Genomic DNA, 19,614 nt, shown 5'->3' on the forward strand with positions numbered 1-19,614 from the left:
GATAATTTGCGGGTGTTCAGGGGCTGCATGAAGCCCCGGAATGCGATACATTCTGGTTTTTTTTTTGCGGTAGACAACGCCATCTTCAGATGGCGTTGCCCAATAGAGGCCTATGGGCTTCTATTTGCGGACTCCCCGGATCCAATCAGATACCTCCCAGCACCCCAAGTGGCATGTGTCCTTCTTCAGAGGGACGCTGGAGGGACTTCTGGGTCACAGACCCAGAAGTCCCTCATTCGTAGAGGACCACTCTTACCGAGAGCATTCCTTTGCGTTTTCTTCATGCACACCGTGTAATTAACTCCAGCATGAATGCGATTAGCGGCGGGATGCATCACATCCTGAATGCGGTGCGTCATGCATCTCGCCCTGTATGCTTATATGCAGAGGAGTAGCACGATACCATGGTGCCTGGAGAAAGTGCACGTCATAGTGCCCCCCCCTTCCCCCTGAACTGTGCCAGTGGGGTATGGCCAGCCTGTAGGGGAATACTGAAGTGAAGAGAAAAACAGCAAACAGTGGCAGTATCACGCTGGGCATTGAGGTCCCATTGGGGGAATAGAATGCTTTGGTGATCTGACATTAAAGGAGTAGCTCCTTTGGCACTGCTATATTTATGTATAGCACCTAGGATCTGACTTTTATCTCCTTTGAGTCATTGTTATTAGTCAACAGAGGGAATTGTATTATATATTCTGAGTCATTTAACTTAAACTGACAGAATACATGTGCAGGAGTGAGATTCCACAGGGTGCACAGCTTATTACTGCAATCACTTCCCCAAGCAGCTTTCACTGGAGTGTGAACACTTATGAGAAGCTCCCTTTTCAGCTATGCTACTACTTCACAAATATACATTGCACCTATATTAATGTGAGTACTACTAAACATGTTCTGTTTACCACCATTATTATTATTACATGTCTCCTAATATATATATATATATTTTTTAAACTTTCAAATAACACTTTGTTATGCCTGGGAACACGTCCATTACTTTAGCAAAGCAGTGACTTTTTTTAAACTCACACCTTATTATTCAAGTTTAGGATTTTACCTCAGATGTGTAACTATTAAGTCCATTGAAGCACAGAATGAGGTGAGAAGGAGGGAGGGGATCAAAGAAGAGAGGGGAGAGGAAAATGCCGGTCAGAGAGGGGAGGTGACAGAAGCCAATATGAAAGGAGAGGGGAGGGGCAAAGGACCAATCACAGAGGGCCAGTGACAGAAGCCAATAAAAAAAGGAGAGGAGAGGGGTGGTGACAGAAGCCAATAAGAAAGGCGTGTACAAGTGCAATGAGCTGATCACAGGGTAGAGAGGGGAGGGAATTAAAGAGGTGAGAAGTGAATGTAATCACTGACAGGAAAGGGGAGGTGACAGAAGATGATCACAGAGGAGGGAGGACCGGAGGGGAGGCAATCTGTGCTGCTTGAGGGAGCATGAAATGTAGAAACAGATCTCAGATTCATAATTTATTTAGGATATAGAGCAAACAAACAGAGATAAAAATAACAGGTGGCCATCACACTGTGCAGCGCCACATGAATTCCGGAACCCTGGATGGCGCCCTCTGTCCATTTTGGCACCCGGAGCACATGCTCCACTGGAACCACCCTCGCTAATCCCCTGCTTATATGAGTTTTCGTGAGTGTGTTTCAGAGATTTAGTTTTGAGGTTATTTCCAGCTGTATGATCAAGGTTTTAGCTTTAAAAAGCTCTTACTGAAGACGAAATGTGTTTGCTATACAAAAGGGAAGTGTTGATATGTGAGTACTAGTGTACTATTTGTGATATACAGAAGCTGAATAATACCAGACACCAGCGGGATCATTATATGAGGCAGATCAGGCAGTGAGACTTAAGTCTAGATTTATTGTAGTGCACAGATTGTACACCCATACTCACAGTAACACAGTAGACAGCGGACCATGTAGAAGGGCACCTATGTGTGCATTAAACTGATCATGTCATTTGGGGCTCATGCTAAGTGTTAGGACTGTGCCAGATCTATGCACATTCTGTGATGCAGTTGGTCTGTCATAGGAACTGGACTCCCTAGTGTGTGACAGTCTCTTCATTTGTCTCCCCTGTAGCATGCGAGTCCCTCTTTCTATCTCCCCCTCAGCATGTGTATCTCACTGTGTCCTCCTCTCGCTGCATGTGATAGCATCCCCCTTGTAGCCCCTCTCTCACCCCGAAATGGGTGATGACTTCCCTGTAATCTCAGCAAGTCACACGAAGGGCAACGCTACTCCTGACACGTAGGTACCATCCCATGTGTACAGACTTCAAGGGAGCTTGACAAGCGTCTACTTTCTTCAGTACACAGCCCAGGATTCTGAATGGAAGACGGTAATATGTGAGGTATATGCCCAGCTATATTCTTGCCGCTGGCGTGGTAAATCACGCCACGCATAGCGTGAGACAATACGTGCATTGCATACGCATCCACGCCTCCATAGGAATGCATGGTGCGATCACAGTTGTATACCATAGCGTATGCAGTTCCGGGGAATCGCATGGCGCGATGCTTGCACTTATTTGTGGCACGATCAGCCACAATGTAACTGGAGACGTTCTATTAATTTAAAGATGTAATGGGGTTAGGTTCTATTCCTTTACTGGTGGGGGCTACTCCTTTAATGGGAAGATTGTGGTAGTGGGGGCTATTTAATGTTGGAGTCATAATAGTGCCTATTAATTTGTGATGGGACTAATAATTTAATGTTGGGATGATTTATATACTTTAATGAGAGACCAAGCTGGGTAAAATAAGGCCTATTTATGAAATGAGAATGCTATTAATTTAATTTTGGACTGTTTGGGGGTAAATAAACCTATTCCATGTTTTTTGATAGAAGTAATTACAGATCTGCCTCTTGTCAAAATATTCATACTGTGAATATACTATATACAGTGTACTGTATATAAGCAGACTTCTTACTCTAAAATACCTTCAAATCGCACTGGTCATCCAAAAGGAGTCAGTGATAGAAATGACAGTACCACTGTCTTCATTAATGTTTGAGGGGGAAATGTATCAAACCTTCTAAAGACTGGAGAAATGGAGATATTGTCAGCTGCTAGCTAGAATTGATCAAATACATTCTATAAAATTATATTAAGAAGCCGATTGGTTCCTATGGGTAATTTCTCAACGTCCACTCTATAGAAGTTTGATACATCTCCCCCTTTAATATGGGTTTGAAGGGGAATTCAGGCACCTGTAAACATCCCTGATTGATTTAGCTATGTGCTGGAACAAGTAGTTTTTCATGCCTCAGAAGTATTGTATTTATCTGAGTTAAGGTTTGTTTTACATGCTTGATACTTGATATGTACAGTTTATTGTGTAGAAGAAATTGGATATCTTCGTTAAAACAATAGACTTGTCCCTGCACTAACTTCTGGCACAATGCTGATGCACCCCCAGAACAGAGGTCCAGCAAGCCTGTGTATGGTATGGTTATACTAGCCAAAGTGATCCAGTCTTAGCACAATGCTGAACCCGTAAGTGATTTTCCTCATGCGATTTGTATTTTATTTTATGAATGTGTAACTAACCCAGCTATCAAAGTGTATAGACTGATGAGGTGAGCAACTACATTACTCAAATCCAAGCACCAAGGTGCTTCAAAGGTATTTTGCCCCAATTTGTGGACAGGAGATACATCCCACTAATGGGGTGCTTTTAATCGACTTGAAGGAAGCTGTGGATGGCGCAGAGGTTTAGAAGTGCTTGACACGCCCCCATCTAGTGTGACCATGCCTAATGCGACCACTACTCTGTGGCAGTGCACACACTGAGGTATGGATATGGCTACTGGGTAGTCGGTACTTGGATAAGTGATTCTGGCTACATGGTTACAAGTTGTGATTACTTGGAGAAGTGGATACAGATTTTTGGACCCCAGGGAATTGGTCCCTGTGATGGGGATGAGGGGAGATGGGCATATATCTTGTCCCCCAGGTTTTAGATTTGAACAGATGTTTGCCAACAAACGAGGGGGGCACAAATTTGCCGACTGCATCTCCCAGAACCGGCCGTGTTGGTATTATTTACAGCTATTGTGATACCCAGGTAAACGGTGTCAGAGTAATTTCAAACAGTAATGTTCTCACTGTACCTGGTAATTGAATTTTTCCACCCAGCACAGGTTCTAAGGTACGGTTCAGAGAGGTAAAGAAGGTGGGACTACACTAAAGATATTTTTAACAGATGCCTTCATTGAAAGCTGGTTTATTTGAAGAAGATGTTTGTCTGTAAGAATCAGCAACTGTATACTCTATTTTGTTAATATGCAGATTTCAACATTATTCAATTACACTCTGTTAGTTTCAGTACAAAACATATACATACATCCTTGCATCAAAGATCAGTAGTGCAAATAAGATTATGGGGTAAACAAATATCTTCTCATTCAAGAATAAGGCACAGTAAATCACAGTAGCAATCACTTTTCAGACATTAGGAAATGTACATAAAAGAGCTTATCAATACTTCATATGTAAAGCAAATAACCTCAGTTAAATATTTCCTACAAACATCACAACACATTAAATGATTACAGTATACCTTATAGTATAAGTGCATTTATAACCTACTGTGCATATCTCACAGAAACGTTTATCAAGAAGCTGAATGTTGAGTCCAGTAGTAAAAAAATGTCTCTTGAATCTTCACTGATCATACAAAAACAAAGGAAGTGGAGGATCCATTAATAAGCGTTTATAATGAAAGTGAATTGCACTTTCCAGAACACTATGGATTCATATATATATATATATATATATATATATATATATATATATATAGATAGATTATTCTTGTATTTGGTCAGTCACTACTGTAGTATTATAAAAAGAACTAGATACCTTGCTGTAATATTTAATCAGAGTCACTACTGCAGAAATGGAATGTTAGCCTTTAATCCTATGTAAGATTGCTTGGTAATTATCAGGCTGTAATGTAAGGTCACTGCTGCTTCTCCCAGCCCAGTGTTTTACAACTATGGGGGGATGTCCCTTGGCAGCAGGGGTGATCACAAGCAGAGGGGTGATTGTCTTACCCAAGTCCACAGACGGTCGTTGTATGGCTCCTGTTTGCAGCTTCACGGGACGGGCGGATGCCGGTCTTCCCAGCAGTTGCCTGGACTACCGCTACCCAGCGGGTCTCAGGGCTGCTTCGGCCACTTCCGCAGGTTTCCCGCCGCAGGGATAGTGCTGCTGTGCTGTTGTTCCGGGTGCAAGCGGCTGACACTCTGTCTCCCGAGTCCTTGGTTCGGCTGCGGACACTTCACTCACTGCTGATGCGGAAAGTACGGACTTCACGCTGAGCTGCTGCCGTGGCTGCACACACCGGCCAATGCTTCACACAAACTCTTCTTCCAAGCACTCCTTGCTGATACACTCCATGCTGGATCTGCACACCTCCCAGCCTATGCAGCAGCTGTATATATCCCTTCTACAAATCCAGGGTAACATTCTAAATCTGGGCTTCCCGCCCTTAGGGGACCCAATCAGCTGCAGGTAACATGCAAGGTAAGTGGCAACATTGTATTGCCTGGAAGCCACATTAACCCTTGGTATTCCTGAGAGAGTAAAAAAAGGCTGTGTTATCCCCTTTTTAGTTTTGGGATTATTCCTGGGGGGGGTTACACTATTAATTACTATGATCCTGCAAATTAATTATTTTGTAATGTTAAAAAAATATATTTGTTTTATGTATGAATATATGACCAATCAGTTGAATTTTTATGTACAGTATATAAAAAAAATTTTGTGGTAAAATTATGGCAACTTGTTAAATATAGAAGTGTAAAATATACCTCCATTTGGCAAAATACCTTATAAGTAAATAACACATGTGGACTGCATAAACAAATAACATTTGAGTTATATAGTCTGTTAATTAAGAATAATTTAATTTGGAAAAACGTAGTTTCTTTTTAATCCAAACTGCAGGGTTTATTGTATAGATGTTGTGACTCTGTCACCGTGTGGATTCTATTTGCATTAGAATACAACGTGCCCAACCTCACTCTCCTCCAATAACTGTCATCCCAGCCTGATTGCTTGTATCCCCAAGTGATTGTGTCACTCACGGGCCACTCCTGTATTATAAGATACATAAATACCAGCAACAAATCATTAACAGGCAGCAGTTAACAAATTACTTCAAGAAGAACTTCCTTGTTTGCAACTTTCTGTACAGGGAAAAAGAGCTCAACTAACCATTACTGGTTTTTTTTTCCAAGATGCATCATGTTGAAGATGAGACAAGAGATCCTCACATTCACCCCCTGGATACTGGTTAGTAGCTTTTTATATTTACTGATGAAAACAACACAAGACGTACTGAAATATTCTAGATATAACATGTTATGTATATAGTTTAAATATATTGGAGATGAGAGAGTTTCTGTAAACAAGTTTCTCTTAAGTTTAGGCTAACCTTTCCATAGATGTTCTATTACTGTGACCCTTGTATCCACTATCCAGTCACCACTGTTTGTCTGCCCCCTCCCCTTTAGAATGTAAGCTCTCACGAGCAGGGCACTCTTCCCTCATGTGCTTCTCCTTCACTTAATTATACTTTCATTTACAACAGCACCCAACCCTTGGTTACTGACACCATGCTGCTTATTTAAGTGTTATGCAGCAATGTATAAATCATGTGTGCTCATTTGTCTATGTACATTGTAAGGCGCTGCGGAACCCTTGTGGCACCATATAAATATAGGATAATAATAATAAACAGTCTTCTTGGATCCCGTTAGCCACGTTCTGGGCCTGATTACAAGGTGTAGACAGTGGTGACATCATGCGCAAGAGGCCGATGTTTTCCATCTGCGCTTGCGTCCGAGTCACACTGCGTATGTGTGCCGATGGTATCAGCTCTAAGTCGCAGATCAAAATTGCACATAGAGTGACTTTCAGTGGTCGTTCCTAGTAGGTAACAGAGGGATGGCTATCCAGACGCGGTTGCGATAGTGACAGCGACTGCGGCAAAAGACACAGTTGCACTGACGCAGGAGGCCAAGTTCAGATGGCGAAATTGCACCTGCCACAGGACTGGCGCAATCATCGTTGTGACCAATGGTACAAAGATGGTGCGTCTTAATACGTACGGTGATGGATTAGCGCCGCAGCCAGTGGTTGTCTCAGGCTGAAAATCTATTGTGGCATTAACATAAAGGCGCAGATGCTGTTCCGGAATAAGACGCAGCTGTATCTGCGCGTACTTCTGAATCAGGCAATCTGTCTTGTCTGGAACAAAATACCATTAATATCAATATGAGCTCAGTACACCCTTAATTAAAAGTAGTGTGCTATTTTATATCTTTATACAATTTTATTCTACATCCTGGCATAGCATTTCTTTGCAGCACACAAAATAAGTGGTAATCGTCCCCGTCACAGCTTCTGTGCATGTTACACACATTGGTAACAACAGCCCGTGTAAAAGGCTTCAGTCATCCTTTCTTTAGGTCAGTGGTTCCCAAATATTTTTGAACCATGGCACCCTAGAGTATCAGATTGTTTTCAAGGCACCCCTAAGCCAAAGGTTTGTTATTGAGAAATTCAGGAAAAATGTAGTAAAGTAAATTGTGCTTACCTGTCATTCTTAGGCTCAGTTATGTGGTGGTGGACAGGTTTGCGCTTCCTTTTTGTCCGCATATTTACATTACATTGACCATAAATAATTTGATTTGGTGCTGGACCACCAATATGAGGCACCCCTGCAAGTGTCCCGAGGCACCCCAGGGTACCACTAGGCGCAGTTTGGGAACCACTGCTTTAGATAACTCTATTTTCAGTTGAAAGCATGGTTTATTCGTTAGGTGTCATTAATAGCGAGATTGACCCATGAGAAACACTAATGGGTCATCTAGCATTAGACACAATTGGATAGTTACCAACTGATTGAATTGCAGGGACAGCCCCATATTTGCAGTACTGACTAACTGCAGAATCAAACTCCCCTTGTTATAGGTATGCAATTCTTACCGTATTATTTGTACTAGGAATGTGCAGGCTCGGATAGGTTCGAATTTGCATGCTGAGTTCGGATTTTTCCCTCCAAAAATCGGGTCTCAGAAAGAGGCAAAACGTCATCTTTCATGGACAAACATCATCATTCCTGGACAAAAGTCCATGGAAGATTATGTTTGTCCATGAAAGATGATGTTTTGCCTCTTTCTGACACCCGATTTTTGGAGGGAAACATCTGAACTCTGCATGCAAATTCGAACCTATCCGAGCCTGCACATCCCTAATTTGTATTCAATAATTATAGATGGGGAGTTAGGTTTGGAACAATGCAATCACCGCATAGCAAAATTGGGAAGTAGGTAGTTTTGAATAAACACACCGACACTTAGAACAACATAGTGTGATACTTTAAAAAAAATCCATAGTTATATAGTGCTAATATATCTAAATGTAAGTAATCTAGATATAGGTTGAAATTAGCCGATAAAATGGTTTAAAATAGAGCAAATTATGAAAATAAAAATAAATAAGACCTTAGCTCAGAAAGAGCAACATATATAAAAATAAGTTCAGTGTTTATGATGTGAGGGGAGAGGGAGAGTTGGAGACTAAGAGGTGTATTTACTAAAGTGTGGGTTTTTAGAAGTGGAGATGTTGCCCATAGCAACCAATCAGATTCTAGCTATTATCTTCTAGGTGCTAGATAAATGTTAAGTAGAATCTGATTGGTTGTTATGGGCAACATCTCCACTTCTAAAAACCCACACTTTAGTAAATATACCCCTAAGACTAAGATTAGACTAAGACTAAACCCATTTACTTTTTGAAGGGTATTTCTAATTGAAGTGTTTATATTGAATGGGTTAGCATCTATTACAGCTATGGCCAGCGGGGGGGAGGGGTTATTTTATTTTAATTAATTTCTTTTCATTTTATTCTTTATTCTTTTCCTTTTCCTTTACTTTGGATTTACATAAAATGCGCAAATTCGTATTGTTATCTTATATTACAGTTATTCTGTATTGTTCTCACCTTTCATAGTGTCATTTTCAGTGTATTTTGTATATGGGGTTTTTCCCTAATCTATAATGGTGTTCGCACTATATTGTGTATTGTTTATGTCAATAAATACAAAAATTGTTTATTAAAAAAAAAAAGTTCTGAGAGAGCAAGACAATAATATAGTTGTACCTGTACCAGACAGATTATAAAGTTCAGCATTGGAATGCACATAGGGGGGATCCGGATTCACTCTGTGTGTCCCACAAACTGCAAATGAATCTCTGGATATGGGAGCTGGGTAGTGTGCAGTCACGCTGACATGTCATTGCTGAACTTTATCATCTTTCTGGTATGGGGACAACTGTTTTTTTTTGCTCCTTCTGCGCTTATTTGCATTGTTTATATATGTTGCTCTTTGTGAGCTAAACTCTTATTTACTTTTATTTTCCTATGTTTTCCCTTCACTAGTCACACTCTGGATTTTGAGCTACCCTGTGCGTTGCTTGCTGAATCAGACGGCAAGCTAAAACACCATTTAAAAAAAAAAAAAAAAAAAACATATCAAGGAGATTGCTGCCAGTCTATGGCCCAGATGTTATATGCTCATGCAGGATTGTGTGGCCCAAGAAACCAAACCTCACTTACACAGTAATGATAAGTAAGGCAGGGTTAGCCAGTTATTATGATTCAGTAGCCGTTCCCCCCTGCACACCAGTCACACTATGGTGATGAAGACATTCCCTCCTGAATCAGTAATCTGTTATTACTGCTCAAATGGGCAAGTGACATTGGAGGTTATACTGACAATTGCATTTGTGCAGTAATCCACAACAGCCAATAAGCAATTAGCTTTAATAGATCTAGTGCAAGTAAGGCAATGATAGCAAATGTTAGATTGGTTCTAATCAGTCTCTTGCATATTTTGTTCTTTGTGTTGTTCGCTGTTTGTGGTAGCAACTCAAGTTGTGAAAACTGTTACCATTATGTATCCTATTATGAATTAAAGAAGGTTAAACACAAACATTTGTATGTATTTGGCAGAAATGAGGTGGGGGGTCCATGAACCGCCTCAATCGGCGCTCCGTTACCGAGGCAATGAAGACCAAACATGGACAGACGGCATTCAGTCTAGAGGAGGAACTGCCCTTGTAGACAACTGGGTGGATGAGTGGCTAGAAGATGACAGGCCCATGAAAGAACTTATCTGCCCAATGCAGCAGAAAAGGAATATAAGGTAAACTTATTTAACCTGTTAAAAATGATTTCATATTCATAATTAAATAGATGACAGCACAAAGTGTATCCCATAGTGTTGATGTTACTAGACTATCCTTATTCTCAGATTAGAAACTTCAAGTTGTTCACCCCAACCCTTTGTATCTCCTGTATGGACTCTACTAGTTTTAGAGTTTTCACACTGTGCTATACAATTATGTATGTTATGTCTTATTCTGTAGCCTTATTTGATATAATTGCTTAAAAAGAATAAAAAGAAATAAATGGCAGCCATGGTTTTGGTGGAATAGAACTTTTGTTAATTATGTAGTCTCTCAGGTCTTGGGATGGAATTTTTCACACAGATGACAGTTGCGAGCTGATTGGCTGGAGCACCATTATTTATTACCAGTTAATATACGCAACAAGTTTTATCACTCGTTGCATATGATAAACATTGTTTATAAATAAGGCCCCTTAGGGAGAAATGTATCAAACCTTCTAACGAGTAGAGAAGTTACCCATAGCAACCAATCAGCTTCTAGCGATCATTTTATAGAATGTGCTTGATAAATGTTAGCTAGAAGCTGATTGGTTGCTATAGAATACTTCTGCACTTGTCCACTTCCCACTCTTTAGAAGGTTTGATTCATCTCCCCTTATGTCCAGTCATTTAAACAGCACCTGTTGTCTACACATAGTAGAGGCAGCCATTTTGTAGGCAGAGGCAATGGCCATGTACATGCAGCCTGTGCACATACTGTAGTGTGCAGATCACAGTACTCCCACTGTTTAAGTTTTTTTTTATCTTAAGAACTTTTTATTTTATGCCATATACCCATTTTGCACTTGAAAATTGTGATGTTAAGCAGTTTTTTCTTGGCTCTGGCTGGATATGAATACTATTGTACTACTATGGCAGGATTTCATTTTAGATGTGAAGAGACAGCTGGTAACATGGCTATGATAAATGAAGCAGCCAGAGAGACTGTTTATTGCATGAGATCAGTGGCAGTGATTCTGGCAGCAAAGGTGCCGAGAGGGGAAATGGGCTGTTGCTTACTTGGGCTGGTTGGGCATGTTGCTGCTTTATAGCAGCACAGCCGCAGCAGCACATCAGGCAGTGAGAGAGAGGAGAGTGCTGCTGCTCAGCGTGGCCACTGGGCAGTAGCAGTCTCCTCTCCCTCACTGATAGATGTGCCAATGCGGCTGTGCTGCTATACAACATTAATGGGCAGGTTACAGGTGGAGGAGACCGCACTGATTGCCCCTACCCACATTTTTATAACATTTTGATACAGTTTCCAAGATTTTTGGAACAAATTAGTAGGATTTCATTGAAATCTTATGAGAAGTTCGTTTTCTTTTACTGCTTTTTCAGTTGGCACCAATGGCGGCTACTACCATTTTCAGTCCAGGGAGCTGCCCGGGCTGCAGCTCAGATCAGCACTAACCCGGACTCCATAATTATCTGCTGCACTAGAAAATCTAGCCAGGGAGGAAGATAAAAAACCATGCAGGCATAGAAAACCTGGCTTCCAGGGACGGAATCGGCTGCAGCCCCTAGAAGCCAGGCCACACTGGCGTTCTAGCAGCCAAAGCCACTGCACATTGGAAGTGCTTCTGCTAATGGCCATCCGGACTGGTAGTCCCAGGGGGACAAAACACCTCCCCTTGGGGCTGACAGTCCGGCTGGTGATTACCAGAAGAAAGGGCTTCCGATGTGAAACCAGTGCACAGACTGGGGATTTCTGTGGATGATGGATTTTATTGTGGGGAGGTGGTGGGGCTGCACCTCTACAGTCTCTAGGTAAAATCTGCCAATGGTTAGCTTTTAGTTTTAAATATGTAGTTTTAAGTATTGAGGATAGGTTACATGGACTCATAAATCCGGCAAATTGCTAAGCCAGCTTGAGTGCTGCTTAAAACTCACAGTGAAATCCGCTCTGTGTCACCGAAACATTGATGTAAATCACAGGTGGTGTAAGAGAGGAGGGGGCTTGTGTGCAGTCTTCGATCGGGCCCCCTCCTCTTTGGCAGTGCAGTAGACTCTAACATTGTGCCAGTCTGCTGCACATGCGCAGGTCTCCGGGAACATGGCTCCTACGCAGCGTTCCCGGGACATCTCTACTGTGCATGCGAAAATCACCGGAAAATGGCCACAGTGGCCATTTTCCCAGTGATTTCTGCAGCTTTGCAGCCGGACGCCAGGCCGACGGCGCTGTAACTGTGTTATTTATCTAGAGAAAATGAGCCAGGACTTAAGCTGGGTACACACTTGTCGATCTATCTTTTGTTCGATAGACGAACGATATATCGCGAGTGCAACAACGTCGTTCAGAGACATATCAGGTCCGACCCTGCAGCACAGACAATGCCGATTATATCCGGAAGATACATCAGTGAATCTGCATGTGTGTATGGCTGACACCGACATCACAACTGGCCGGGCAAATTTAAATGCCCGCCCAGTTGTGATGTCAGACAGGACATATCGAGCGACCAAATGGTAAGTGTGTATAGCTTACAAATCACCCGCTTGGATGGCGAACTGGTCGTTTAAACATGTACCCAGCTTTGCAAAAAGACTTAGCAGCTGGTTGTCTACTGTTTGATTTTTCAACAGTGCTTGGAAGACTTCTAATAGTGACAGGAACTGCAAGAAAACTCCTTACAACAACTTAAGTGACAAAAATGTATATGAACAAAAATTAAGCTTTATAAATAAATAATAAAAAAAAAGCTTTGTCCCAACTGTTTGCACACCATTGTAACATAACAACTATCACCAAAGCAAATATGGGGTATGCAAATCATTACAATGGATAAATTACAGTTCATGCTTCCCTTCATCAGTGTGCTGTGTCCTATGTGTGTTTCAAAGTGCTGCCAATCAGATAAACAATAAAAGATCCTTCCCACTATTTATATATAAAAACGTAAATAATATAAAATAGATCGAACTATTTGAACATGGGATAATAAAAAAAATAACATTTAATAATAATATCAAGGGCAGAAATAGTGCCTATACAACTGGTATAAATAGATATAAAACCATGAACATGTTTTATTGAAATCATTAGGCAAGATGATTACCGGCATTTGCTGAATAAACTCCTCACTTCCCAGCTACTGCTGCAGTAGAACAATGACGATAATCTCTTTCAGCCATTGAACAAACAATTATATGTTAACTGAAACTCATGGTAGACCTGTTTCATAGTAGAATAGCTACACGTGCATAGCCAATGATTTCCTTCTCAGTAAATACATAGGCTTCCTTATTTACTGTCTAAGAATGCAAATATTTTATAAGGATCAACTTGGTACAAACTAGGGGTGTGCACCGGCCACTTTTCGTGTTTTGGTTTTGGATCTGGATCTTTCTTCGTGTTTTGGATCTGGATTGGTTTTGCCAAAACCACCCTTCCGTGTTTTGGGTTCTGGGATTTGTGTTTTGGATCTGTATTTTTTTTTAAAAAGCATAAAAACAGCTAAAATCACAGAATTTGTGGGTTTTTCTGCTCCTATGCTATTATTAACCTCAATAACCTTAATTTCCACTCATTTCCAGTCTATTCTGAACACCTCACACCTCACAATAGTGTTTTTATGTCCAAAAGGTTGCGCCGAAGTAGCTGGATGACTATGCTAAGAGATACGAGTGGGCGGCACAAACACGTGGCCCATCTAGGAGTGACACTGCAGTGGCAGACAGGATGGCAGTTTGAAAAACTAGGCCCCAAACAGAACATAATGCAAAGAAAAAAAAGAGGTGCAAGATGGAATTGTCCTTCGGCCCTCCCACCCACCCTTATGTTGTATAAACAGGACATGCACAGTTTAACAAACCAATCATTTCAGCGCCAGGGTCTGCCACACGACTGTGGCTGAAATGATTGGTTCGTTTGGGCCCCCACAAAACAAGCTGGCAATTAATCTGTCCCTGCACAAACTGGCTCTACGGAGGCAAGATGTCATCCTCATCCTCCTCATCCACCGATTCCTCACCCTCTCCAGTGTTGTGTACATCCTCATCCTCACAGAGTATTAATTCGTCCCCGCTGGAATCCACCACCACAGGTCCCTTTGTATGTTCTGGAGGCTGATCTCCCTGGAAGAGTTGATAATTCATTTTTATGAGCATCATCTTCTCCACATTTTGTGGAAGCAACCTCCTACGCCTTTTGCTGACAAGGTTCCCGGCTGCACTAAACACTCTTTCGGAGTGCACACTGGAGGGGGGGCAACTCAGGTAAAATAGAGCCAGTTTGTACAGGGGCCTCCAAATTGCCTCTTTTTCCTGCCAGTACATATACGGACTGTCTGAAATGCCTACTTGGATGCTGTCACCGATGTAATCCTTTAACAGACAGACGCACGCTTGTCGCTGCTGCTTTGAGGATGCAGATGCGGCTACAGCCCACACAATTCACAAAGACAGAAAAAAAAAGATTTTTTTTATTGTTTGTGGAGTGCACTTTGAGGGTTACACCACCCTTTAACAGACAGACGCACGCTTGTCGCTGCTGCTTTAAGGATGCAGGTGCGGCTACAGCCCACACATTTCACAGAAAAAAAAAGAAGAATTTTTTTATTGTTTGTGGAGTGCACTTTGAGGGTTACACCACCCTTTAACAGACAGACGCACGCTTGTCACTGCTGCTTTAAGGATGCAGGTGCGGCTACAGCCCACACATTTCACAAAGACAGAAAAAAAAAGAAGAATTTTTTTTATTGTTTGTGGAGCGCACTTTGAGGGTTACACCACCCTTTAACAGACAGACGCACGCTTGTCGCTGCTGCTTTAAGGATGCAGGTGCGGCTACAGCCCACACATTTCACAAAGACAGAAAAAAAAAGAATTTTTTTATTGTTTGTGGAGCACACTTTGAGGGTTACACCACCCTTTAACAGACAGACGCACGCTTGTCGCTGCTGCTTTAAGAATGCAGGTGGAATCTAGACGGGATTTGGAACCGGGGACACACTACCTCCATCAATTGTCTAAATCCCACTGCACTAATGGCGGATACCGGACGCACATCTAACACCAACATAGCAGTCAAGGCCTCAGTTATACGTTTTGCTTCAGGATGACTGCTGTCGTACTTCATCCTCCTCGCTAGGGACTGTTGGAGGGTCAATTGTTTAGTAAAAGTAGTGGTGTTCCTACTTCCTCTCTGGGATGATGAACAACTCCCAGCAGCAGCAACAGCACTAGGAGGAAGTGGTTCTTGATCTTTCCCTATTTTATTTTTATCGGAGAAAGTTTGGTGCTCCATTTATGTTATATTGATATATACGTGCGGCTAAGGCGCACACAAACACAGAAAATATTTTTTCATTTTTGCTGGAGAGTAGTGCACTTTGTGGGTTACACCACCCTTTAAGAAATGAGCCAGCCGGCCCTTTACTTATGGGACACAGGCGCATGCTTGGCGCTGCTCCTTTGTTGATGCACATGCGCCTACTGCGCACACAATTCACAAACATAAAAAAAAAAATAATTTTATTTTGTTTGGAGTGCCCTTTGGGGGTTACAGCACCCTTTAACGGACAAGCCAGCCGGCCTTTTACTTATGGGACACAGGCGCACGCTTGGCGCTGCTCCTTTGTTGATGCACGTGCAGCCACAGTGCACGCAATTCACAAACACAAAAAAATATATTTTTTGATTTTGTTTGGAGTGCCCTTTGGGGGTTACAGCACCCTTTAGCGGTCAATCCAGCCGGCCCTTTATTTATGGGACACAGGCGCACGCTTGGCACTACTTTGTTGATGCACGTGCGGCTACTGCGCACACAATTCACAAACACAAAAAAATATATTTTTTTATTTTGTTTGGAGTGCCCTTTGTGGGTTACAGCACCCTTTAGCGGTCAATCCAGCCGGCCCTTTATTTATGGGACACAGGCGCACGCTTGGCACTACTTTGTTGATGCACGTGCGGCTACTGCGCACACAATTCACAAACACAAAAAAATATATTATTTTATTTTGTTTGGTGTGCCCTTTGGGGGTTACAGCACCCTTTAACGGACAAGCCAGCCGCCCTTTTACTTATGGGACAGAGGCGCATGGTTGGCGCTGCTCCTTTTGTTGATACACGTGCAGCCACAGTGCACACAATTTACAAACACAGAAAAAATATTATTTTTTTTTAGCACTTGGGGGGAGCACCCCTGACGGACAGAGCACCCCCTGGACAACACTACAGCACCCCTTTAGGACTGGGACACTGCACAGGACTTTGGAGTGGACACAGCCCCTATGGACAACTGACTGCACAACACAGTCCAGCCAGCCCCTATGGACTTTGAAGTAGTGGACACAGCCCCTATGGACAACAGCAGCACAGCACAGCACAACATTACACTGCACTACACTACACAGCCCAGCCAGTCCTAACTCCCACCCTCCCTCTTCACTGTCCACAGCCGAGTGAGAAAATGGCGCCGACGCGGGTACCTTATATAGGATCCAAAACCCGCGAGACCCAGAAGGCGGGATGATGACATTTTGCCTCGATTTCAGATCCGAGTCAGGCGGGAAAAGTCGAGCCTGACTCGGATCGGCCTCAGATAGGGGGGGCTCGGGGGGGTTCGGATTTCAGAAATCCGAACCCGCTCACCCCTAGTACAAACACACTCTTTCCTCCACTTCTTCATGTATAAAATATTCCCTGCACCTCTAATACCACTTTTATACTTAAATTTCGGGTCTGACCCGGAGGTTGGAACAGGGTTCCAAACCGGATCAGACCTGGAATTTAGCCGGCGCCGACCCCGGAAATTCCCGAGTCGGCGCCGTTCACACCGGCGTGGAAGTGGAGGCGTGGAGATGACATCATCTCTAAGTGCCACTGAAGTCGGCCAATCGGCCGCCATGCGGCGCTCTCCAGGTCACCGGACCGGCGCTGCAGAGCAGCAAAAAAATCACTGGGACCCATACATGCGCAGAAAAGGTGTGCCCGGGAAAAAGGCGCAGGCGCTATTTTCCCGGATACCCGTGTATACACAGTAGCTTCTGGCATAAAGCCAGAATCAACTGCGCTTAGTGTGCTGACAGAGAGGAGGGGGCCCAAACGGAGGCTGCACATGGGCCCCCTCCTCTCTTAAAATTAGGGGTGTGCATCGGCCACTTTTCGTGTTTTGGATCTGGGTGTTTTGGATCTGGATTGGTTTTGCCAATACCACCCTTCCGTGTTTTGGGTTCTGGGTTTTGTGTTTTGGATCTGTCTATTTTTTTTAAAAAGCATAAAAACAGCTAAATTCACAGAATTTGTGGGTTTTTCTGCTCCCATGCTATTATTAACCTCAATAACCTTAATTTCCACTCATTTCCAGTCTATTCTGAACACCTCACACCTCACAATAGTGTTTTTATGTCCAAAAGGTTGCACCGAGGTAGCTGGATGACTATGCTAAGCGACACGAGTGGGCGGCACAAACACGTGGCCCATCTAGGAGTGATACTGCAGTGGCAGACAGGATGGCAGTTTGACAAACTAGGCCCCAAACAGTACATAATGCAAAGAAAAAAAAAGAGGTGCAAGATGGAATTGTCCTTGGGCCCTCCCACCCACCCTTATGTTGTATAAACAGGACATGCACACTTTAACAAACCAATCATTTCAGCGCCCGGGTCTGCCACACGACTGTGGCTGCAATGATTGGTTCGTTTGGGCCCCCACAAAACAAGCTGGCAATTATTCTGTCCCTGCACAAACTGGCTCTACGGAGGCAAGATGTCGTCCTCATCCACCGATTCCTCACCCTCTTCGTGTTGTGTACATCCTCATCCTCACAGAGTATTAATTCGTCCCAGCTGTAATCCACCACCACAGGTCCCTCTGTGCGTTCTGGAGGCTGGTCTCCCTGGAAGAGTTGATTAATTCATTTTTATGAACATCATCTTCTCCACATTTTGTGGAAGCAACCTCCTACGCCTTTCGCTGACAAGGTTCCCGGCTGCACTAAACACTCTTTCGGAGTACACACTGGAGGGGGGCAACTCAGGTAAAATAGAGCCAGTTTGTACAGGGGCCTCCAAATAGCCTCTTTTTCCTGCCAGTACAGGTACGGACTGTCTGACATGCCTACTTGGATGCTGTCACCGATGTAATCCTCCACCATTCTATCAATGGTTACAGTATCATATGCAGTGACAGTAGACATGTCAGAAATTGTTGGCACGTCCTTCAGTCCGGACCAGATGTCCAAACCGGCCCTTGACTTATGACACAGGCGCATGCTTGGCGCTGCTGCTGTGTTGATGCACGTGCGGCTACTGCGCATACATTTCGCACACAAACACAGAAAAAAAAGAATTGTTTATTTTTTGTGGAGTTCACTTTGGGGGTTACACCACCCTTTAACAGACTTATGGGACACAGGCGCACGCTTGGCGCTGCTCCTTTGTTGATGCACATACAGTGCACACAATTCACAAACACAGAAGAAAATGTTTTATTTTTGTTGGAGTGCACTTTGGGGGTTACACCACCCTTTAACAGACAGACGCACTCTTGTCGCTGCTGCTTTGAGGATGCAGGTGCGGCTACAGCCCACACAATTCACAAAGACAGAAAAAAGAAGATTTTTTTATTTTTTTTGGAGTGCACTTTGGGGGTTACAGCACCCTTTAACGGACAAGCCATCCGGCCCTTTACTTATGACACAGGCGCACACTTGGCGCTGCTCCTTTGTTGATGCACGTGCAGCCACAGTGCACACAATTCACATACACAGAAAATAATTCCTCCACCATTCTGTCAGTGGTGACAGTATCATATGCAGTGACAGTAGACATTGACATTGTTGGCACGTCCTTCAGTCCGGACCAGATGTCCAAACCGGCCCTTGACTTATGACACAGGCGCATGCTTGGCGCTGCTGCTGTGTTGATGCATACATACATTTCGCACACAAACACAGAAAAAAAAAGAATTGTTTATTTTTTGTGGAGTGCACTTTGGGGGTGACACCACCCTTTAACAGACTTATGGGACACAGGCGCATGCTTGGCCCTGCTCCTTTGTTGATGCATATGCAGCCACAGTGCACACAATTCACAAACACAGAAAATATTTTTTTATTTTGTTTGGAGTGCACTTTGGGGGTTACAGCACCCTTTAACAGACGGGCCAGTTGGCCCTTTACTTATGACACAGGCGCACGCTTGGCGCTACTTTATTAATGCACGTGCGGCCAGAATGCACACAATTCACAAACACAGAAAATAATTTTTTATTTTGTTTAGAGTGCACTTTGGGGGTTACAGCACCCTCTAACGGACAAGCCAGCCGACACTTTACTTATGGGACACAGGCGCACGCTTGGCGCTGCTCCTTTGTTGATGCACGTGCAGCCACAGTGCACACAATTCACAAACAC

The 19,614-nt window shown here is 43.2% G+C and overlaps 1 protein-coding gene across 2 annotated transcripts in view; it reads left to right on the forward strand.

Moving 5' to 3' along the window:
* The first annotated feature begins 1,557 nt into the window (after window positions 1-1,557).
* TMC4 (transmembrane channel like 4) overlaps window positions 1,558-19,614 on the forward strand; it is a 69,570-nt gene continuing 51,513 nt past the window's right edge. Inside the window, exons 1-3 of one of the 2 annotated variants that reach the window (XM_088450996.1) lie at window positions 1,558-1,645; window positions 6,259-6,313; window positions 10,040-10,232. In XM_088450996.1, the coding sequence (XP_088307122.1) occupies window positions 6,259-6,313; window positions 10,040-10,232 (248 nt within the window). In that variant the 5' untranslated portion in view covers window positions 1,558-1,645. Of the gene's footprint in view, window positions 1,646-6,171; window positions 6,314-10,039; window positions 10,233-19,614 lie in introns of those variants that run through there. The other variant, XM_088450995.1, reaches the window with a different exon arrangement.

The sequence above is a fragment of the Taudactylus pleione genome, unplaced genomic scaffold (assembly GCF_031769625.1).
Source record: "Taudactylus pleione unplaced genomic scaffold, aTauple2 ptg000535l, whole genome shotgun sequence".
In the NCBI taxonomy this organism is placed as follows: domain Eukaryota; kingdom Metazoa; phylum Chordata; class Amphibia; order Anura; family Myobatrachidae; genus Taudactylus; species Taudactylus pleione.